The 18,953-nt window shown below is 51.0% G+C and overlaps 1 protein-coding gene across 2 annotated transcripts in view; it reads right to left on the reverse strand.

The window, feature by feature from the left end:
• Nucleotides 1–3,697: 3,697 nt before the first annotated feature.
• VPS8 (VPS8 subunit of CORVET complex) overlaps nucleotides 3,698–18,953 on the reverse strand; it is a 215,049-nt gene continuing 199,793 nt past the window's right edge. For both annotated transcript variants that reach the window (XM_084801736.1, XM_084801735.1), the window contains 2 exons: nucleotides 6,874–6,954; nucleotides 3,698–4,266 (listed from right to left, as the gene is read on the reverse strand). In XM_084801736.1, the coding sequence (XP_084657862.1) occupies nucleotides 4,117–4,266; nucleotides 6,874–6,954 (231 nt within the window). In that variant the 3' untranslated portion in view covers nucleotides 3,698–4,116. The remainder of the gene's footprint in view (nucleotides 4,267–6,873; nucleotides 6,955–18,953) is intronic.

Below are 18,953 nucleotides of genomic sequence, written 5' to 3' on the forward strand. Positions count from 1 at the left end.
CATTCACAGTACAAATGCCCAATGCCTCTCTCCATCTCTAGGGCCCAGAGAAGCCATGGAAGCCCATGTTAGCTTTTGTGATTTGCTTCATGGTTTCAGACATTCCAATCCAGGGCCGGATGGTTGTAATGACGCAGAGAGAGAGCTTCGTGGCAGAAGACTGTGGCAGAGGAAAAAGAGCTGTTCACCTTGTGGCGGCCAGGAAGCAGAGAGCCACAGGAAGGACCTGGGACAAGATACGTCTTTCTAGGCCATGCCCCCGCCTGCTAATAATGCTGTCACATGGGGAAATTATTCTATTCATTAGATCAGAGCTCCCAGAATCCAGCTGTTCCTCAGCTCTGCCCCCGAACATCCCTGCTTCAGAAACCAAGCTGCCAACACAGGGGATTTTAGAGGTTGTTCACAGCCAACTGTAACAGTATCAGCAAGGACACAGGCTGGACAGAGACCAAGAGCCCTTGGAAAGCCGCGGCCACATGGTATCTGGATGGCTTCAGAAAGGCCTGCAAGCCCAGGTGTGATGTGCACAGGGCATCTATTGTGCCTGTAAACCTGGGATAATGAGATGGCCCCAGCAGAATTTAGAGGCCACACTGAGTAGATGAAGAAGACGCCTACGATCTAGGTTTTTGAGCAACTTCAGACCTTAAGTGAATACATGGCCAGCAGCGGTGTCTGTGGACACCACAGTGCCAGGAGGGGTCAGTTGGGTCTAACTAGAATTTACTGTGGTTCCTTCGGGTTACTGGAAGTCTGGGAGGAGCTGGTGTACACCCCCAGTTTGTTCTTTCCCATAATCGACATGTCCAAGGGTCACCCAGAGGCCACGGATGCCTCATTGGTCCTGTTTCCCCTGGTCATCAGCGTGGACCCCAGCCTGTCTCAGCCCTGGAGGACCAGCAGTGGTAAATACGGCGATGGCAGGCAGGGAGTTGGCTGGTGAAGGGGAGTAGAGCATGGGGAGTGTTGAATGCTGGGCCACCTTACTCTTGTAGAGGAAGGGACCAGATTAGGCAAGCTACAAGGTCCTCAGGTCATGTGATGTCTCTTAGAACCATGTTCTCGTTCTAAGGGAGGAGATGCCAGCAAGGGTGCTGTAGTGTGAGGTTACCCAACCCCTCTGGTCCCAGCTGCTCTGAGCCCCAATCAGCAGCTTCACAGCGGATCCTGCCAGGCTCAGGGGCCAACCACTCCCTGGCTGATGACAGAGCCTTGTTGTTGGAGGTAAACTCAGGAAAGAAGTTTAGGGTAGATGGTGTGTGAACGATTTCCCCCGTCCATGCTTCCGAGGCTGTAACATCACATGGGCATTCAGAAAGCCACTCAGCTGATCACTCCCAAGTCCATGACTAATAGAGGTGCATGTATGTTCACAAAAGTCAGACACAGGAATGGTAATAGGCCAGCAGCACCTATTGCCCTAGGGGGCCCACCCACAATGGAATGAGTTAGCGGCCACGGAATGCTGTTCAGGAGTGAGTATATGGCATGGACAATACACCTACACATACACACAGAGAGACCGACAGAATCTGTGTATTATCCCCACTGATCATGCAAACATCTGTGCTGTGATGAGTCGGGATACTGGTCGACACAGGGGTGGAGAATCTGCCGTGCATGTCGCCTCTATGTGCTTGACCTGATCTGTTCGCACAGGGTTATACACAAGGTCTGTGAACATTTCTGTCCACGCCTGAGAAAAACGGTGACTTTAGGAAATGGGTAGTGACGCCTCCTGCTTGAAGCAGAGCCTGGCACATGCTGGCCACTCATCATCTACTGGCTGTGGTACACAACCAAAGCACCCCCCCTGCACTGACTGACAGCCCATGGGGAGCACTGCCAAGGTGAAAGCCAAACGCTGCTTTCCTGGGGTGGGGGTTGTGGGTGGCTGAGAACAGCTTCACAGAGGATGTGCTTCTTAGAAGCTGGGAGCAAAAAGGGGGGACCGGAGTGCCCCAGGGAGTAGGGGATGTGCACTTCCATGCTGGCGCGCCCCAGGAGCTCAGCTGCGTCCTGGCCTTACCCAGAAGGCCACACTGCAGGAGGCCTTTCTTGTGCTCTGGGCACAGCTGCAGCTTTGGGAACCATTTTCCACAGACAGAGCTGAGTGGAAACACTGCTCTAAAAGGATCTCTGAAGTTCTGAATTATTTATCCACCAGAGCAATCACCATGGATGAGTTGGCGTTCCTCTTGCAGCACCCCCTCCCATCCTGGAAGCCAAATTAGGCCATACCTTTGTTTAAAATTTTTTTCTTATGGGTCCCTGAGAGCTTTGCTATGGCTGGAGCTTTTCCGAGGTTCCAACAGCCTCCTTCAGCTTAAGGGAGCTGGGAGGGGCAGTATGGGGCTGAGCCTAAGCCTAGGTCCTGGCTGGCAACCCATTGCTGTCCCTGATGGTGTCTGTCTCTCTGTAGCAGCACTTTCTCTGTCTACCCTCAAGGCTGGAGCCTTACAACTGTCACAAGTTCTACAGAGGGGTCTCATGTGCCCCCAACAAAAGCTGTGACCAACACTGATGTTTCTGACCATGTGGCATGCCTTTGTCATCCCAGGTGCCACTGTGGCTTAAGTATAGACACAGCTAAGAGGCAGCAATGGTTCCCAGAAATGTGGCTGGGGGGTAGGTGTGGAGATGGCTCTGTGGGTGCCTGCTATGCAAGCGTGAGTCTGAATCTCCAGAGCCTATAGAAAATAGGTTTATGTGTGTATACATTTGTACACACATACACACACGGCATGGCTGCATGTACCTAACCCCACACGGATGGATCCTGGAAGCTCTCGGGTCAGTGAGCTTCACTGAGCTCTGCTTCAGGCAAAGCCCTGTCCTGAGGCAGTAAGACAAAGAGCAAAGCAATGGCTGCACTATAGAGAGATGGACAACTGGGAGTCAGCCCCACGGCTGCCTGCGCCACCTTCTGAGTTTGGCTTCACACCGCACGCCTTCCAGAAAGCTCCATCTTACCGTCCACAGAGGCAGCATTTGCCTGCTCCAGGACCTCCTGTTCTCAGCAACCTTTTAAATTGGAACCTCAAGACACCACTCAGTGGAACCTCTCTCTGGTTAAGTGCTAGGAGCAGGGACGGGGTGGACTTCCAGATGCCAGGGCCTGTGGCCTCATGTATGTCTGCTATGACATTAGCAAACCAGAGCATGGCACTCAGAGGCGACACCTCATCTATCCGAGATGCTCCATGGGGTGGGGAATCTTGAAACCCCACCCTACTGCTTCTGTGTGTCAGCTAGTTAAAGTACTTATCTCTGAACCCTGACTGCTTATCAGGGGATGTACTCCCCTCAGGCGGGAGGTACCACCCCACACCTTCTTCTGGGGACAGAGCCTTTGCAGCTCTTGGGAGCTACTATCCCACAAGCCTTGTTACCCAGGGCAGGAGCAGTGTCTGCTTCCTGTGTCCGCTCTGTCCACCTATTCCTCGTGGGTTGCTTAGCTGTCCCTGTGAGCTGAACCAACGGCACGGGCATCTGGGTCTCTGGGTATGGTGACCTGCCACGTCTGCTACATGATGACATAAATTCCAGGACCCAACATATCTAAGCCTTACTCTCCTTGGCTGCCCTGACGCAGCCACAGGAATGCCTGCGCGCTGAGGCCTGTGACAGAGTGCTGCTTGTCTCAACAGTGTGAGGGTCCCTGACTAGACAGAGTGACAGCTAGGAGACTGGCGGGCATGCAGGACTCAAACCTGAGACATTTATTGGTTTGAAGGGCAGCTCTTCTGCTTAGACGAGCTTTTCAGGAACACATCAACAGGCAGGCCTGTTTCCCAGACTGCTGCTCTCTCCTGGCCAAGCTTTGCTTTTCACACTGACAAGCTCGCTGCCCGTGTTACTTAACACCTAATGCCATTGGATAAATGCTATTATTATTTTTTTTTAAGACTGGGCAGAATGAAATATTATTCCAAGCAAAGTAAACCAGCCTGTCTGTTAGACTGATGCTGCAACAGGGACACTACATCGGGACGGAGTGTGGTGGTGAAGGGAGGGAGGGGGGGACCTCAAGGGGCCTCCTTGGGCCTCTGTGCAGGAGCGTCCAGGGGCCCTCTCCTGCCTCCTGCAGCACTGGGCTCTTCCAGGGAGGCCTCAGTCTTCAGTCACAGGTGGAGGCGCGAGCTGCAGCTGGAAGTTCTCATTCTGGAAGACGCTGTGGAAAGCAGGGCCGCTCTGGGAGCCGGCAAATGGCCTATAGCTGTCGCCGCTGCGGTTCTGGGAGAGTTCCATTAGGAGAGCCAGCTGCAAAGAGGAGACACACGTGAGGTGTGGGAGAACACTACCTTGCAGGAGGAGTGAGGAAGCTGAGTTTGGAGCCTAAGGTCATGTCTCATGAAAGGGGTGTGCCTCTGGGCTCACAGCAAGGCCCCGGGTGAGGACTACGCCAGGCACAGGGACCTCCCTGTGCACTGTCTCCCTGCAGACTCGACTCCCAGCACATCTCTCCCGTAGGCTTCAGAGTTCCCACTGGCTCCAACCTCTCTCTCTCTCTGGTAACCTGGACATCTGGCCACCAACACGGTTTGAGCTGTGGAGTAGCACTGGTAGGTCCCACCTCTCCTCGAAGCACAGCCTTCCTCCCTACAGCTGTATGTCCACCAGTGGCTTTAGTAATAGTCTGGAAAACCTGCCAGCCCACTAAAAAAGCCAGGCTGTATACTGCAGCTGCCTCCTGTCACCTAGCTGACTTTCTGCAAGTCAGGGCTTGGCAGCCGGGTTCTCAGATGCCTGTGACCATCAAAGGAGGTGAGTGTGTACCCGGATGAGACCTTGGCCTGCTACGCTCTCTCTCACAGTGCTAACCTGAGAGTGAAACTCAGGGCCGAGATACATGCTTCCTGAACAGTGGCTGGGGCCTGCAGACTGAGCATGGCGCCCCACTGCCACTCTTCTCAGGAGAGCCGCCAGAGCTGTACGGGAGTCTAATGGGGACTGCTGGGGTAAGTCAGCCCCGGGAATGCCTGCAAGGGCAGGACAGGCTGGGTGCTTTTCATGGACAGCATGCCTGGTGCTCCACAGAACCCTGAGGAGTGACTCTGGCCCGCTTGGCTATGAGCCACAGGGTGGGATGCAGGACTCAGCTTAACGTGGCAGTCTCTGTTCAGACAGGTTGCCTGTGGTTACATGCCCATCACCTGTGCCCTGCTTGTCTGCCCTGACTTCTCACTGGTCTGAATCTTCCAGGGCTCATGTTAGTGAAGCCCGCTAAGCTCTAAGGACCAGTTTATCAAAACTAACCCAGTTCTCAGTGGTGGCTCAGCAACAGAGCCACGGTTTCTCGCACACTCACTGTCATGGTCAGCTTCAGAAAGGGGGCAATGTTATCATTAGGACTACTTCCTGCTGATTAGGGGTGTCAAGCTCCTGCTCCCGGGATATCTAATTTCTTCTTGTTTTTCTTCTTTGTACATGACAACATAACAAGCCACAACCAATAAACAATCCACCAAAAATCTAAACCACCTCTTGGGCTCCCAGCATTTGTACCTGCTGAAAAGTTCCCAGAACTCCAAACACCACACAGGTGCAGAAACTATCTGCAGCTGGCAAAATCATGCCTCTGCCCGAGCATGAGGCAAATCATAGTTAGCACATTATTCTCATACCTGGGATTAAAATGAAAACATTGTTTTGTTTGTTTTTTGAGGTTTCCCTGAGTAGCCTTGGCTGTCCTGGACTCACTTTGTAGACCAGGCTGGCCTCGAACTCACAGAGATCCGCCTGCCTCTGCCCCCCGAGTGCTGGGATTAAAGGCGTGCGCCACCACATCCGGCTGAAAACATATTCTTGCAATGTTTCTATGTTTTTTTAAGAACCCAAAATTCTCACAACACCTGGGTGTGACCTGGAGTGGAGGCGCTGACAAGTTCTTGTTCCCTCCTTCAGGTGGCTGGGAGCCAGCATGCGCCTTGTAGAAGGGAAGGACCCAGAGAGGTGCTCACCAGTGAGACTGCGTGGCCTCTGTGGTCATGAGGAACGTTCCCCCAGAGCACAGGCAGCCTGAAGGGAAAATGCTTCCAGGGCCTCCTCAGGGTGAGGGCTGAGGCCAGGGTGCTGCCAGGCCTGCGCTCTCCATGACTGGATGGGAACACGAGCCATTCCTGAGGCAGCACTAGGCATGGAAGGGCAGGCTGGGAGCCCAGGGGAACACGCTAGCCCGCCATGGATGCCTGTGCGGTGCTGACTGCTAGTAGCCTCCAGGTCTGCACTCTCCTCCCAGTTTTAAAGACCAAGAGTCCAGCCCATTCCACTTCCCCCAGGCTGCACTGCAGCTAGCGAGGTGGCCACAGATCTGCCTTGCAGACAAGGGAAGTAAGTAGCATGTACAACTTCTAGCACAGGTCCTGAGGAGAGAGAGCTGGCCTCCCTTTGCTCGGCGTGCTGGCTGGCACGCAGAAGCAGTGCGCAGAGCTGGAGCAATTGTGCTGACCTGAGTGAGTTGAGCACAAGCTGCGGGTTTGGGGATGGTGCCCTGGCTTCCTGCATTTATGCTTCCATCTTGTTCAAGCCACTGTCGCTTAGTATTGATTGTTCAGGACCCAAGTAAATTCAACAAAAGCGGCTGTTGAGGGGGCCTGGCTGGAGGGCGGCCTTGGCAGTCTCAGGCATACACAAAGGCCTCCTGAAGGGGGAACAGGCTTCCGGCTTGCTCTCCACAGAGACAGGCCACACACACGGGCCTCTGTGTCCTCACAGCCTCTCTACTGCCTTTGTCCTTTTGCCAAATCCTGAGTGTTGCTGGGGCCAGGACTGGTGGGCCATGTGGTCAGAACAGGCATGACGGGCACCTTCCGAGCTGGAGCTGGGGGCAGGACTCTAAGAAAAAAGTGTCAACCACACAGACGTTACCCTAGAACTTCCTCGGTAGAGCCGGCAGAGCTGGTCAAAGGCTTGGAGTTGCTGTGGATCCAGAACCGGTTCGGAGTTTGCCTAAGAAACGAAAGAATGATCAGAGCAATAGTGACGCGTCCGTCCCTGAGCAGCCTCTGACCTTCCTCGCACGGATGACGAGAGGCACAGCAGTTCCCTGTGCGTCTGGAGAAAGTTGTGCTCCCAGCAACTGGGAGATTTGTTGAAGCACTGAGAAGGAACAGCCTGGCTTTCCAAAGGCCTGCTGGGATGCTCCTCCCAGCTTGGCCCTCTGTCTGTGGACCCTTTCCCTAGCACGACCTCTAATCTCCCCACACTCGTGACCTCCCTCATGGGCTTTGGTCCACCCATATCCACCACTTAATGTGGCCACTTCCTTCTTCATTATAACTCTGGCTGAAAGATCGGTCTGCTGCCGCTTGCAGCAGGGATGCTGAAGTGCTCCCCGCTCCCTCCACACACCCCCCCCACACTCCCCCCCCCCCACCCCCAGTGCAGGAGCCTGCCAGTGCTGCACTGGACCTTGCCTAGGAACTCCAGGGAACGAGCCTGGGAGTCGGCAGTGTATCAGAACACTAGCTCTTGTAGGGCGTGGCCCAGGAGGTGACCCTTGGGAGGTCACTGAGAGTTAAGCTAGATGGCACTCCGCGCCCTGTCAGGCAGGAGCTCAGCTATGCTAGCTGCTCTAACCACGCCTCAGAGCACTCTCGGTTAGAGCTGTCTGTCTTAAGTGCCCTGCATTTGTGCCTGCCTAAGACTTATAAACAGCTGTCTGCATTGCCGTGCACTATGAACCTCTCAGGCAGAAAGGAAAGGGGTTTCTCAAACACTCCCCCACCCATGGGCGACCAAAGGGCTTGAGTGTGGAAGCACATGGGTGTTGACGCATTGAGGCCTAGTGCAGATACGGCCTGAGCACAGGTAACCCTGGCTGCTGAGTGTCACCTGTGGGCCATCTCACCATGTCCTCAAAAGCACTCTGGGAAAGGTCCTGGGTGATGCACTTTCCCAGCAAGAAGGATATGAACTGTAGTTAATTAATTTGGGGAGTGTGTGCATGCCATGGTGCCTGAGTGAGGCCAGAGGACAGCTTATAGGAGTCACTTTTGTCCTTTTACTGTGTGACTTGTAGGGATGGAACCCAGCTTTGTCAGATAGTTCGATATACAGAAACTTTAAGAGATTTGCAAGTTACATTTGTCTTCTCGAAATGGCTGTTTCTTTCCCACCATTGGGAGATTTGGGCTGGGAACAGGCAGCACTGTGTGAGACCTGCCTTGCTGGCCTGGCCTGCAGGCACCACAGCGATCTTCTTCCGGTGGGAGGAAAGGAAGTCTGAAGCACCAGAAGGCAGCAGCTGAAGAGAAGGCGGCTCACAGGCCTGGGTTTCTAGGGTCCCATGTGACATAATGTCATAGCTGGTCTAGCTTATGGCTACCTCAGGTCTCGATGCACCTGACAGCATGTCTGGCTGAGGGGCGGCTCTGAGGAAGTGCAGAGCAGAGCCGGAGGACAAGAGGGAGGCCTCCTGGGCGCCTTCTCATTTGCCTATACTCACTTCGCCAGATCGAGCAGACAGAAGGAGCCCACTACAACCTGGGAGTGTTAATGTTGGATTGAGACTTTAAGAACTACTGGCCTTAGTATGTGAGAAAGTCATATCCCACTCTCCACTCTACTGTGGAGAATGTTTTGACCATTGGCTAGATCTGGGTAGGGGTTTAAAGTTTTACGGCCTGTATTGTCCTTGGCTTTGGCCATGTCCCCTGGAGGGGGAGACCTGGTGGTACTCAGAGGAAGGACAGCAGGTACCAAGAAGAGACTTGATACCCTATGAGCATATACAGGGGGAGGTAATCCCCCTCAGGAACAGTCATAGGGGAGGGGAATAAGGGGAAAATGGGAGGGAAGGAAGAATGGGAGGATACAAGGGATGAGATAACCATTGAGATGTAACAAGAATAAATTAATAAAAAAAGGAAAAAAAAAAGAACTACTGGCCTTGATACTATTTAGTGGGAAAGAGTATGTATCACATTTCTGACAGACTTTATAAGATGCTGAAGGAGGCTCTAGGATCTAAAGATCCAATAAATAACCAAGCCTGTGTACTTAAGCCCAAGAGGGAAATACCATCACTACTAAGACATACAACTGAAAAGCACAACCCAGCACCATTTTCACATCCCTTTAGCACTAGTGGCACAGGATGGGGTTAGAAGGCAGGGGGTGGGGGTAGGGAGGAGGCACACACCTTGCACTGGCCATTCTACACCCCTGCCAAATCCCATAAAAAGGATCAGCTCTGGTTACCCCGTGGCAAGGTGTCCTAGATTCATTTCTGTTGCTGTGGCAAACAGCCGACAAAAAGCCACTCAGGGCAAAAAGGTTATCAGGTTACAATCCAGGCTTCAGTCCATTACTTCAGCGAAGTCAAGGCAGGAAGCAGGACACAGCCAGGAGCAGGAAGCAGGACACAGCCAGGAGCAGGAAGCAGGAAGCAGCCAGGGGCAGGAAGCAGGAAGCAGGACGCAGCCAGGAGCAAGGAGCAGGAAGCAGCCAGGGGCAGGAAGCAGGAAGCAGCCAGGGGCAGTTAGCATAAATGTGTCATCCTTGCCTGTGCTAAGCTAACTTTCTCTTCTCTCACACAGCTCAGGAACTCTGGTCCACGGTGGGCAGGGCCTTCCTACATCAATTAACAATCAAGACAATCCCACACAGACCTGTCTGCAGGCTAACCTGATTGGGATTGACTCTTCATCAAGACTCTAGGTGGTGTCAAGATGAAAGTTAAAACTAACTAGCAGCAGTGGATGGGCTGAAGACACCAAGAGGTGTATCCATCTCAGCACGGTGGTGTGCTGGGGGGGTGCCACTATGATGAACAAGCATTTGGTAGATAGTTGAGAGAGAAAGAGAGGTAAAATGGTTTGTATACCATGAGAAAAGGAGGAACTGGAAACACGAGGGTGCTGAGGATTGGCCTGATGTGAGTAGCCCACAGTGCCACCTGAGGCCATGGTGAGGTTCCAGCCTGTGCTACTGCCAAGGGCTATGTCTGGGCCCGTGGCCCTGAAGCAGCAGGGTATGTGTCAATGTCTGTGGCCTATGTTACCACCAAAGGCCGTGCAGACCTCTGTGGTCTGGGCTTCTTCCTGGGATCATCTTGAGTTGGACGCACCCCTCACCCCACCCACACCTTTATTGCACAATGTGGGAGAGCTGACTACCCCATCCCCACCCCCTGCTCCTGCACCAGGGCTCGAAAGCTTCCTCTGCCCCTAGCTGGGGCAGTGCTGGAGAGCTGGCTTGGATGGCATGGGAGAAGGAGAGCCAGTTCCATCTCTTGGCCCCTGCCACAAGCAGGAGAGCTGGCCCTGCCCCTCACGTGGCCCTGGCGGTACATGCACTGGAGAGCTGGTGGGCTGAACAACACAGGCACCACCCAGGCCCAGATCCAGGACTCTCAATATCTACTCCATCTCATTATCTACTCCATGCACGAACTGTTGGAGTGTGTGAAGAGGTTGGCCCTACATATCCAAAACCACAGGATCTCCATGACACAAAGTAACCAAGGGTATCAGGGAGGAGCTAGACTGAGGATCCAATATTGACAGTGTAACAGAAGCCAGAGGCTTCAAACCACACCAATGACTCATTGCAATGGCCATTTCCAAGTAAAACTGTTGAGGCGAAAGGGTATACTGTGTGACACGCTGTGACTCACGCCACAGCTTCCACAGCAAGATTTTTTTAAAATTAAGTTAAATTATTTGTATTTTTTTCCTTCTGTGAGGGAGGTGTCAAGGGCTGAGGATGGATATGAAGGGACGAGGAGATGAGTGAGATTGGGGTGCATGATGTGAAATTCACAAAGAACCAATAAAAAGTTAAAAAAAAAAACAAACTTTGCAGAGGCCAAGCTAACACACAGCATAGCAGCAAGGCTAAGAAAAGCTGTTCCCTCATGGAGACACTTGTCTTTGGTCTTGAAGGGATATTAAATCATGCATCAAATCTCAGGAAACTGCACTTCATGTAGAATCATGAGATATCGTGATGGAAAATGCAGATGGTGTCGGCCACTTCCGAAGATCTACTGAGATTTCCCTCAGACCCTGTAATAAGAAAACCTATGTTGGACACTGTGATCTCTTTAAGTTTTGTTACTAATTGCGTTTCCTTCCTTCCTTCCTCTTCTATTCATCCCCCACCCCTCCTCAACTAGGTCTTACCGTGAAGCCAGCACTGACCTCAAACATACATTAGTCCCACCTTGGCCTCCTGAACAGCTGGGACTAGTGTGCGCCAGCTTGTATAGACTAGACTGCCTGCTGCCAGAGAAACAGTGACTGAACACAACTTGGTGGCTATTTCTGTCAGCTGTGATAAACATTGGTTGTTTTATATTATTTCTCACAGACAGGCAGTTTTTCAAAACCTAGATTTTTCTCATTTACTAGTTTTATTCTAGCAGATATATTTTGGATGCAATTAAGATCTTTTTTTTTTTTTTAAGGAAAGTGAAGGTCATGTCACAAGGTAGCAGAATGCTACTGCTACCAACAGAACCCCGCCATCACGCCCCTGGGAACCACTGGGCGGCATGTACGTCTATTCTGGGCACGGGATATCCCAGTGTGTGCCCTTGGGAGCTTGCTGGCCACGTCAGAAGCACAGAAATCTCAAATAAGGTTCATTTCTGACCAGCCCTTCTCAGACCTCAATGTGAAAGAGAATTGCTCACGGATGTTGTTAAATGCTGACTCCAGGGGAAAACCCCAGACTGTGGAAGCTAAGGCAGAAGGATACTTTGTTCTGGGATAGCCTGGGACACATGGTGAAACTTTCTTTTCAAAAAGTTTTTGTAATAAAAGCAGATTCTGGCTAGCAGGTATGAAGTGGGGTTTGAAGACCCACACCTCTGGCAAATGAGGGGCAGTGGTGGTGGTGACTGCACAGTCCCCTGAGGGTGACAAGACACTCTTAGATTACAGGTGTTTTATCTCCTGGTTCAACCGCGTCCAGCCAATTAATTAGCACTTGTTTTTTCCAAGGTGACTCAATTAGGTATGTTGCTTTCAGCATTTGCTAGGTTCACACGCACCTGGCAATCCTTGTTAGGAGTCTATAACCAGACCAGAGTGTAGTTACTACACAGTCTGTTTGCATCTTACTGGATAGAAGGCTTTATATTTTTGCCACATAAACAGGTTTATGTAAATTGAAGACAGTTGGGATGTTTGTCCAACAAATACATGTAACACACACATGCATGTGGAGGCCATTTTTCAAGTCACATAACATACCTAGGGGATCTGGCAGGGCTGGCACTGAGCTCTGGCCTTGCCAAGGTCCTTTTTCTCTATTAGGCCTTTACATTTACTGGAGATGCCAAGAGAAGGGGTTTTTAATAACGTATCTGTGGTGGCTGAACTGAGAATGGCCACACAGGCTCATATATCTGAATGCTTGGGCCCCAGTTAACGCGACTGTTTGGGAAGGATTAGGAGGTGTGGTCTTGAAGAAGATGTGTCACTGGGGTTGAGCTGTGAGATTTCAAAAGCCCACACCAAGCCCAGTCTGTCTGCTTGCCTGTCTGTCTGTCTCTGTCTCTCTGCCTGCAACTTTCAGATCAGATGTGACTTGTCAGTTACTGTCCCAGCACCTTCCTTCCAGGGACTAACCTCTGAAACTATAAGCAAGCTCCCAAGTAAAGGCTTTATCTTATAAACTGCCTTGGTCCACGTGTCTCCTCATGGTAATAGAACAGTAACTACGACAGCATCTTAGAACAGTGAAGAACACATAACTGAAAGTGATGGGCTCTTTCTCCTATCATGAGCCTGTCATTCCAGGTACCAAAAACCTGCCCTCCTGAGGTATTGCAGGTGCCCTGAGACCACCTAGAAGTAGAGCCACTGCAGGACAGTGATACCCTATGAATGACCAGAGTCACACACAGTGTTGGCGGACAAGCAGACAAGCGACTCCAGGGGAAAGGAGAGCTGTCTGTTGAAGCGCGTAGGACCTCTTAGGTGCTCGCCCGCCATCAAGCCCTTCCTGAGCTGAGCCACGAGCGTTTAAATGGTAGCAGCAGTAGTGCCCACAACTGCTGAGGTGAGGACCTGAACTCCATGCTCTAGTGGGAGGGCAGTGAGGGTAGACAGAGCCTCTGGCAAGCGGCTATGCACCAAAGGCTGCGGCTATGAGACTCCTGCGGTGCGGACTGGCTCCCCTGCCACTACCGCTGGCCTCATGAACTGGGATTCAGTTCTGTGGCTCAATAGATTGCTAGAGATCCTACCATGTCAGGCGCTGGGTACCAGGTCAGACAGTACTTTCTTTTGCAAGTTGCCTTAGTCCAATAGCTAGCTCCCTGGGCAGGATTTTTTATTTTTAAAATTAATTTTGTGTTTTAAATTTTATACAAGTACATAAAGCATTCTGATTCTTCTTCTCCTCACAGCCCTCTTGTCTCCCATCCCTATCGGCCCACCGGCTCTTTTCCTAGGCTATGGCACTGGTGTCTAGCCGGGGCCCTCTATGGGCACACCACTGAAGGCAACAGTTTCCTTACCCCTGAGCCAGCAGTGAGAAGGAGGCCTTTGACGGGGCCCACACCTGCCTCACCCTAGGCCTTACTTGTTCTATCCTTAGTGCTATGCACTCAAAAATGTGTTCAGCAAACATTTGCTAAACCCCCCTCATGACTTATTTTGAGCTGTCAGTTCCACAGCTGGGCTTCGGAAAGGTTCCTGTGGTTTTTGTCCTTGTGTGCTAGCCAAACCATCAATTTTATTTTATTTAATCAAGTTTGGGGAAAGTGTTATTTTTAAATACCAGGGGGGAAAAGTTACCAAACAAAGCCTGTGCCACCACTACAGAGGCCTGGGACTAAAGTCTATGCTGAACTGAAAACTGACTTTAACAACCACTAACCTCGCATCTTTGGGGAGTCACCCGCTCTCTCTAAGTGGATGGGTTGTTTTGACTTTTGGTAACACAGGGAAACTGATCAGAGCTTCCAATAGGAAATGGCTAAGAAGCTGGAAGGAAAGCCATGCCCAGGGCTCCAAGAGTTCTCTCCTGGCCACAGAAGACACAGAATGGCCTTCAGGCCCGGCATACAAAGTCTTCATTGTGCGACCTCATCCTAACATGACCAGAGACCCAGAAAGAAAGGGGGCACTGAAGAGCACTGCAGCGGCCACAGTGATGAGGCCAGGGAACGAGACGGGGGTGCTGCACGGGAAAGCGTGGACCAGGAGAATGAAAATGGAGGCCACACAAGGGCAGCCTGCTTGCTAGCACCGAGCTCAGCCTGGGCCGCCCATCTGCAGACCGGAGAGGTGGGGAAGGTGAGCAGCAGCATTTTCACTCCTTCCTCATTCAACAGCTTTCCATAATAAACCCTCTGCGATGCCGAGGGACATGGAACAGGGCTTCTGACAGCACACTCGGCTCATCCTAGAATCTAGCTGAGTTCTCTGGAGATACCTAGCTTTCCTCAGGCTGTTTTGATACTGTGAACCTCTACGTTGCAAAGTTATTGTGAAACTTACAGATCATATGGATCTGGTGCCCACTTAACGCTTAGTAAATGGTGACCGAGTGTCTTATGCTGGGAGTTGCCTGGTGGGAGGAACAGTGGGCTGGGGTCAGGACACCTGTGCTCTCGTCTGCTCATCAGCTTCCTGCATAACACAGTCAGCCCAAGCTCCAATCTGCTTCAGAGTATTGCTACAATGGACCACATCCCAGCATCCAAAGGATGGGGCCCAATGAGACAATGTGTATTTAGGGCAAGAGAGCTTCAAGGATCACAGTGGTATTTACTGAAGCCGATCGTGGCTTTTAGTGAGAATCAAAGGCAAACCAGGGCAGCCAACTAGAGGTGACAAAATGCCCCGAAGGGAAAGAAGATCTTGAGTAGAGATGATGCACAGAGAAAATGACTTGCCAAATCAGTGTTGTGCACAAAGGAGAAGTGAGAGCAACAAGAATTCCACCAGGAAACCTCTAGGAACGAGCAGCACGTCAGCAAGGGCAGGATACACACCCGTTCTACATGACAATAATAAGCCGTCTAAGGAACAGCCCACGGATGCACTTCCAGTCACAACAACCTCAAAGCTAAAACATCTATGGATGAACCTAACCGAAGAGGTAAAAAACATCTACAGGAAAAACTTTAAAACCTCTGAAGGAAGAGACCGAGAAGACATCGGAAGATGGAAAGACACTCCCCGCCCCAACCCATGTTCATTGATTGGTAGAATTGATCATCCATCCAAACACAGTGCACAGAATCAGCGCAGCCCCAACTAAAATACCTACAGCACTCTTCATAGAAGTACAAAACAAAAACAAAACAACATTCTAAAAATCTCCTACAACATAAAGGTGCAGGAAAAGACTTTCTAAACAGGACCCCATTTGCTGAGGAATTAAGGTTAACAGTTGACAAATGGGACTCCATAAAATTAAAATACTTCTGTCACAGCAAAGGAAGCAATCAAGTAGAGAGGACGGCCACAGAGCGTGAGGACCTTTGCCACCCATACATCTGACAGAGCGTTAACATCCAGACTACAAAGAACTGAAAAATAGTCAGGAACCAAACCAAAAAACACCCCCCCCCCCGCCCCGCAAAACCAAACAAGTCAGGAATGTGCTATGAATCTGAACAGAGAGGTCTCAAAAGAAGAAATAAAAATGGCTGTGAAATACCCTTGAAAATGTTCAGCGTGGGGGCATGGGGCACATGCCTTAATCTGTGAGTTAGGGGCCAGCCTGGTCTCTATATAGGGAGTTCCAGGCTGGTTAGGGCTACATAATGAGCTCCTGTCCTGACGATGCCCCCCTGCAAATGTTTAGCATCCTTAGCCATCAGGCAAATCCAAATAAAGACCCGTGTCCGGCCTGTTACCTCTCTGGAGGTCCTTCAACACGCTCTGTGGTTCCTTTCTGCTTTGCTGGCCTCTGTGGTTATTTTATAATATATACTCAAATCTAAAGATTCAGAGCTAGGATCCATATATGAGAGAGAGCACATGGCATTTGTATTCACTCAGTGCAATATTTTCCAGTTCCGTACATTTACCTACAGATTTCCTTTTTCTTTACAGCTGACTAGAGAGTATTCTGTAGAATAGATGTAGCACGTTTCTGTTATCTCAGCTGACAGGACCTTTAGGTTGTTTCCATTTCCTGCCTCTTGTGAGTACAGTGGGAATGAACACGTCAGAGCAAGTCTCTGTGGAGTCAGATGTTGAGTCTTTTGTATGCTGGGTCATATCTACTTTTGCATTTAAAAAAAAAAAAAAGAATTCACCACACTGACTTCCTCAGTGGCTACAGCAGTTTGTAACATGAGCAGCAGCAGATGAAGGTGTCTCTCCACATCCTCACCAACACTTGCTGCCACTTGTTTTATTGACTGGCTAACCATCCGGACTGTCCAATCGGACTGAAGGCCTCCTTAAGGAGGGAGTTCTTGCCCGGTACTAAAAACTTAGCCAGCTACCCACAGCTGGAGAGGTCACAGGCCCTGCAGGAGAACCTCCTGCTGCCATTTTCCTAAATCTGTATAACTTCTAACTGTATTGTTCAATGCCTAAGGCTCAGGGAAAATTAGCGAAGACGGTGTGGGAAGACTGTGGGAGCCAAAGACTCATGATGCCAGCTGTCAGCTGCAAGGCAGTATCTACTAGACATCTCGAGAAGGCTCCACCACCCCCCCCCACCCCTGCTCCCCGGTGAAATCCCAATAGTAAGGCTGCCTAAACAAGACCTGGTTAATGACAACTCCAGTTGGCATGCCAACATGGAAGGGGACAGCTCTACAAGACTGCACTGCAGATAAAAAGTTACAGGCAACCAATGGCTGCTGAGAAAGGAAGAATCAGTTTTCTCCAGTCCCTTGACAGGTTATAGAAAGTAGTGACCCCCTACACACATGGGCATACAATGACACTAAATGGCTTCTTCAGTAGGTTGTATGCGTGTGTGTGTGTGTGTGTGTGTGTGTGTGTGTGTGCGTGCGTGCATGCGCGCATCTATGTATACAGAGATTAAAGAAGAGGTCATAAATTTGAGAGGGAGTGGGATGCAGACGGAGTCAGAGGGGCGAGAGGGAATGGTGGAAGAAATGTAAATACTCATATGTGAAATTCTCAAAAAGAATTACAATTTAAATTACAAAGAAATTGGGAACAAAAAAGCCTGGGCAGTGTGGCAAGCCCTTCTTCATGTGGCCGAACCTTTTAGAGGAAGAAACACAGCAGCCCTGGAAATGACCTTGCAAAGCTCAGCATTAAAGTAAATCCAGTCGAAAATGAGGTTTTGGTGATCTGTGGGAGCCCTGGGGAGAGGCGCGTGGGGTGAGCACAGCGTGTCAGCATGCTGCAAAGCTGGGTGACTCACAGATGCAGTGTGAGTGAGAGCTGTAATTACATCCCCCAAAGACAACCAGCCAGGGCATTCCGGATCCACAGCCCTGCCAGCCACATACCCAGCCTCACTGCAGAAGCCACCCTGAGGGCCAGGCCCCCAGAAGAGCCGTGAGTGTGGGGGCCTTCATGTGAAACCTTCCACGCACACACAGGGGCCCTGGTGGGCACAGAAGGCTGCGCCCTGCTTGTCCATTTCGTGCTCACAATCCACATGCTAAGACTGCGCCTCCTAATCTGTCTTCCCACCTGACATTTCTTGGAGAGCCTTGGGTGCCTGGTGTACTGAACCAACAGAGCTGTGTCTTCATGGGTAGTTCCATAATTTGTTGGGAGTATGAACGCAACACAGACTGTATTTCTGCTTTTCTCCTGCCCGTCCTCATCTTCACTTTGAAATCTGTACAGTGAACGCTGTAATCTGCTGCAGTCCTCAGTCAGGCTTTTGCTACCATCTGAGCTGTTTCAAGCTGGAGGCCCTAACCATTCAAAGCTCTTTGTAAAAATAAAACCTTGTCCTCGGAGGAAGGAGCAAACTGCGGCTCCTGCTCTGCAAACAACAAGTGGCCTTCCTGCTGACCTGACCCTTCAGGCCATCTTCTGTCCTGGAGGCTCAGCTAATGATGAGTTAGATAATGAAATAGCAGCTTGCTGTTACGCTGCCCGAGAGAGGGATGGGCTGAACGTTTCCGAGAGGCAACCCAGGCTCTAGGGTGATGACCTTTCATAGCGGAAGGGGCAAACACTGGCAATGCTGGCTGAAGCTTCTGTGAAGTGACGAGCACAGCCAATACCAGCCATGGTGCAGGGTATTCTATGCATCCTCTCATCAGTCCCCACTGAACCCCAAGAGGGACTTCTGCTGCTGTCACTTTATAGTCAATAAAGCTAAGGTGCTGGGGTTCACGGATGCCAAGGGTCACTCTGGAAGTGGACTGCAGCTCTGAGCGGCGACCATCCAGATCCAGGGTTTGATTTTGCCTGTCATGGTCTCAGTGTCAGTCTGAAAGAAGCCTGACAAAAAAGTCACTTACAAGGAACACACACATAGTATCAAGAGCAGAAAGGGGCTGGTCTGGCTCAGTCAAACGGGTGATCTCTGATCTCTAGGGCGTCTGCTCTGGACCATCAGAGCTCATCCCATCGGACCCTTCACAGGAGGACTCGAGAGAAAGCTAGCTGGGAGGAAAGGAGCCTCACGTAAAGACAGCTGTGTGTGCACACTGGCGCTAACGATGACTCTTGCAGCCAGGGAGCGGCTCTGAACCTGGCTCTGACACTACACATTAGTGACACTAATTAGTTGCACTGCCGCCCTCGATAGTCATCACCTCATCTATAAAGCAGGAGGAATGTCTGCACAGCTGCTTCCCAAGCTGCACTGAGGCGAAGGGAAGGGAGGGAAAGGGCACAGGCTTCCTGTTGCCCAGAGGGCTCTTGGTCCCGTCAGATCCTTCCATGTTTAAGCATACAGTGGCAGCCCAAGGAGGAAACAGTTACTGTCTGTACACGGCAGGACACTGAGGATTGGATGTGCTAGTGTTTATACACAACAGAGTGTGCCACTAAAACACAACTGTGGCAGACATAAGGTGACATGAA

Source organism: Acomys minous (genome assembly GCF_964271855.1).
Source record: "Acomys minous genome assembly, chromosome: 11".
Classification (NCBI taxonomy): domain Eukaryota; kingdom Metazoa; phylum Chordata; class Mammalia; order Rodentia; family Muridae; genus Acomys; species Acomys minous.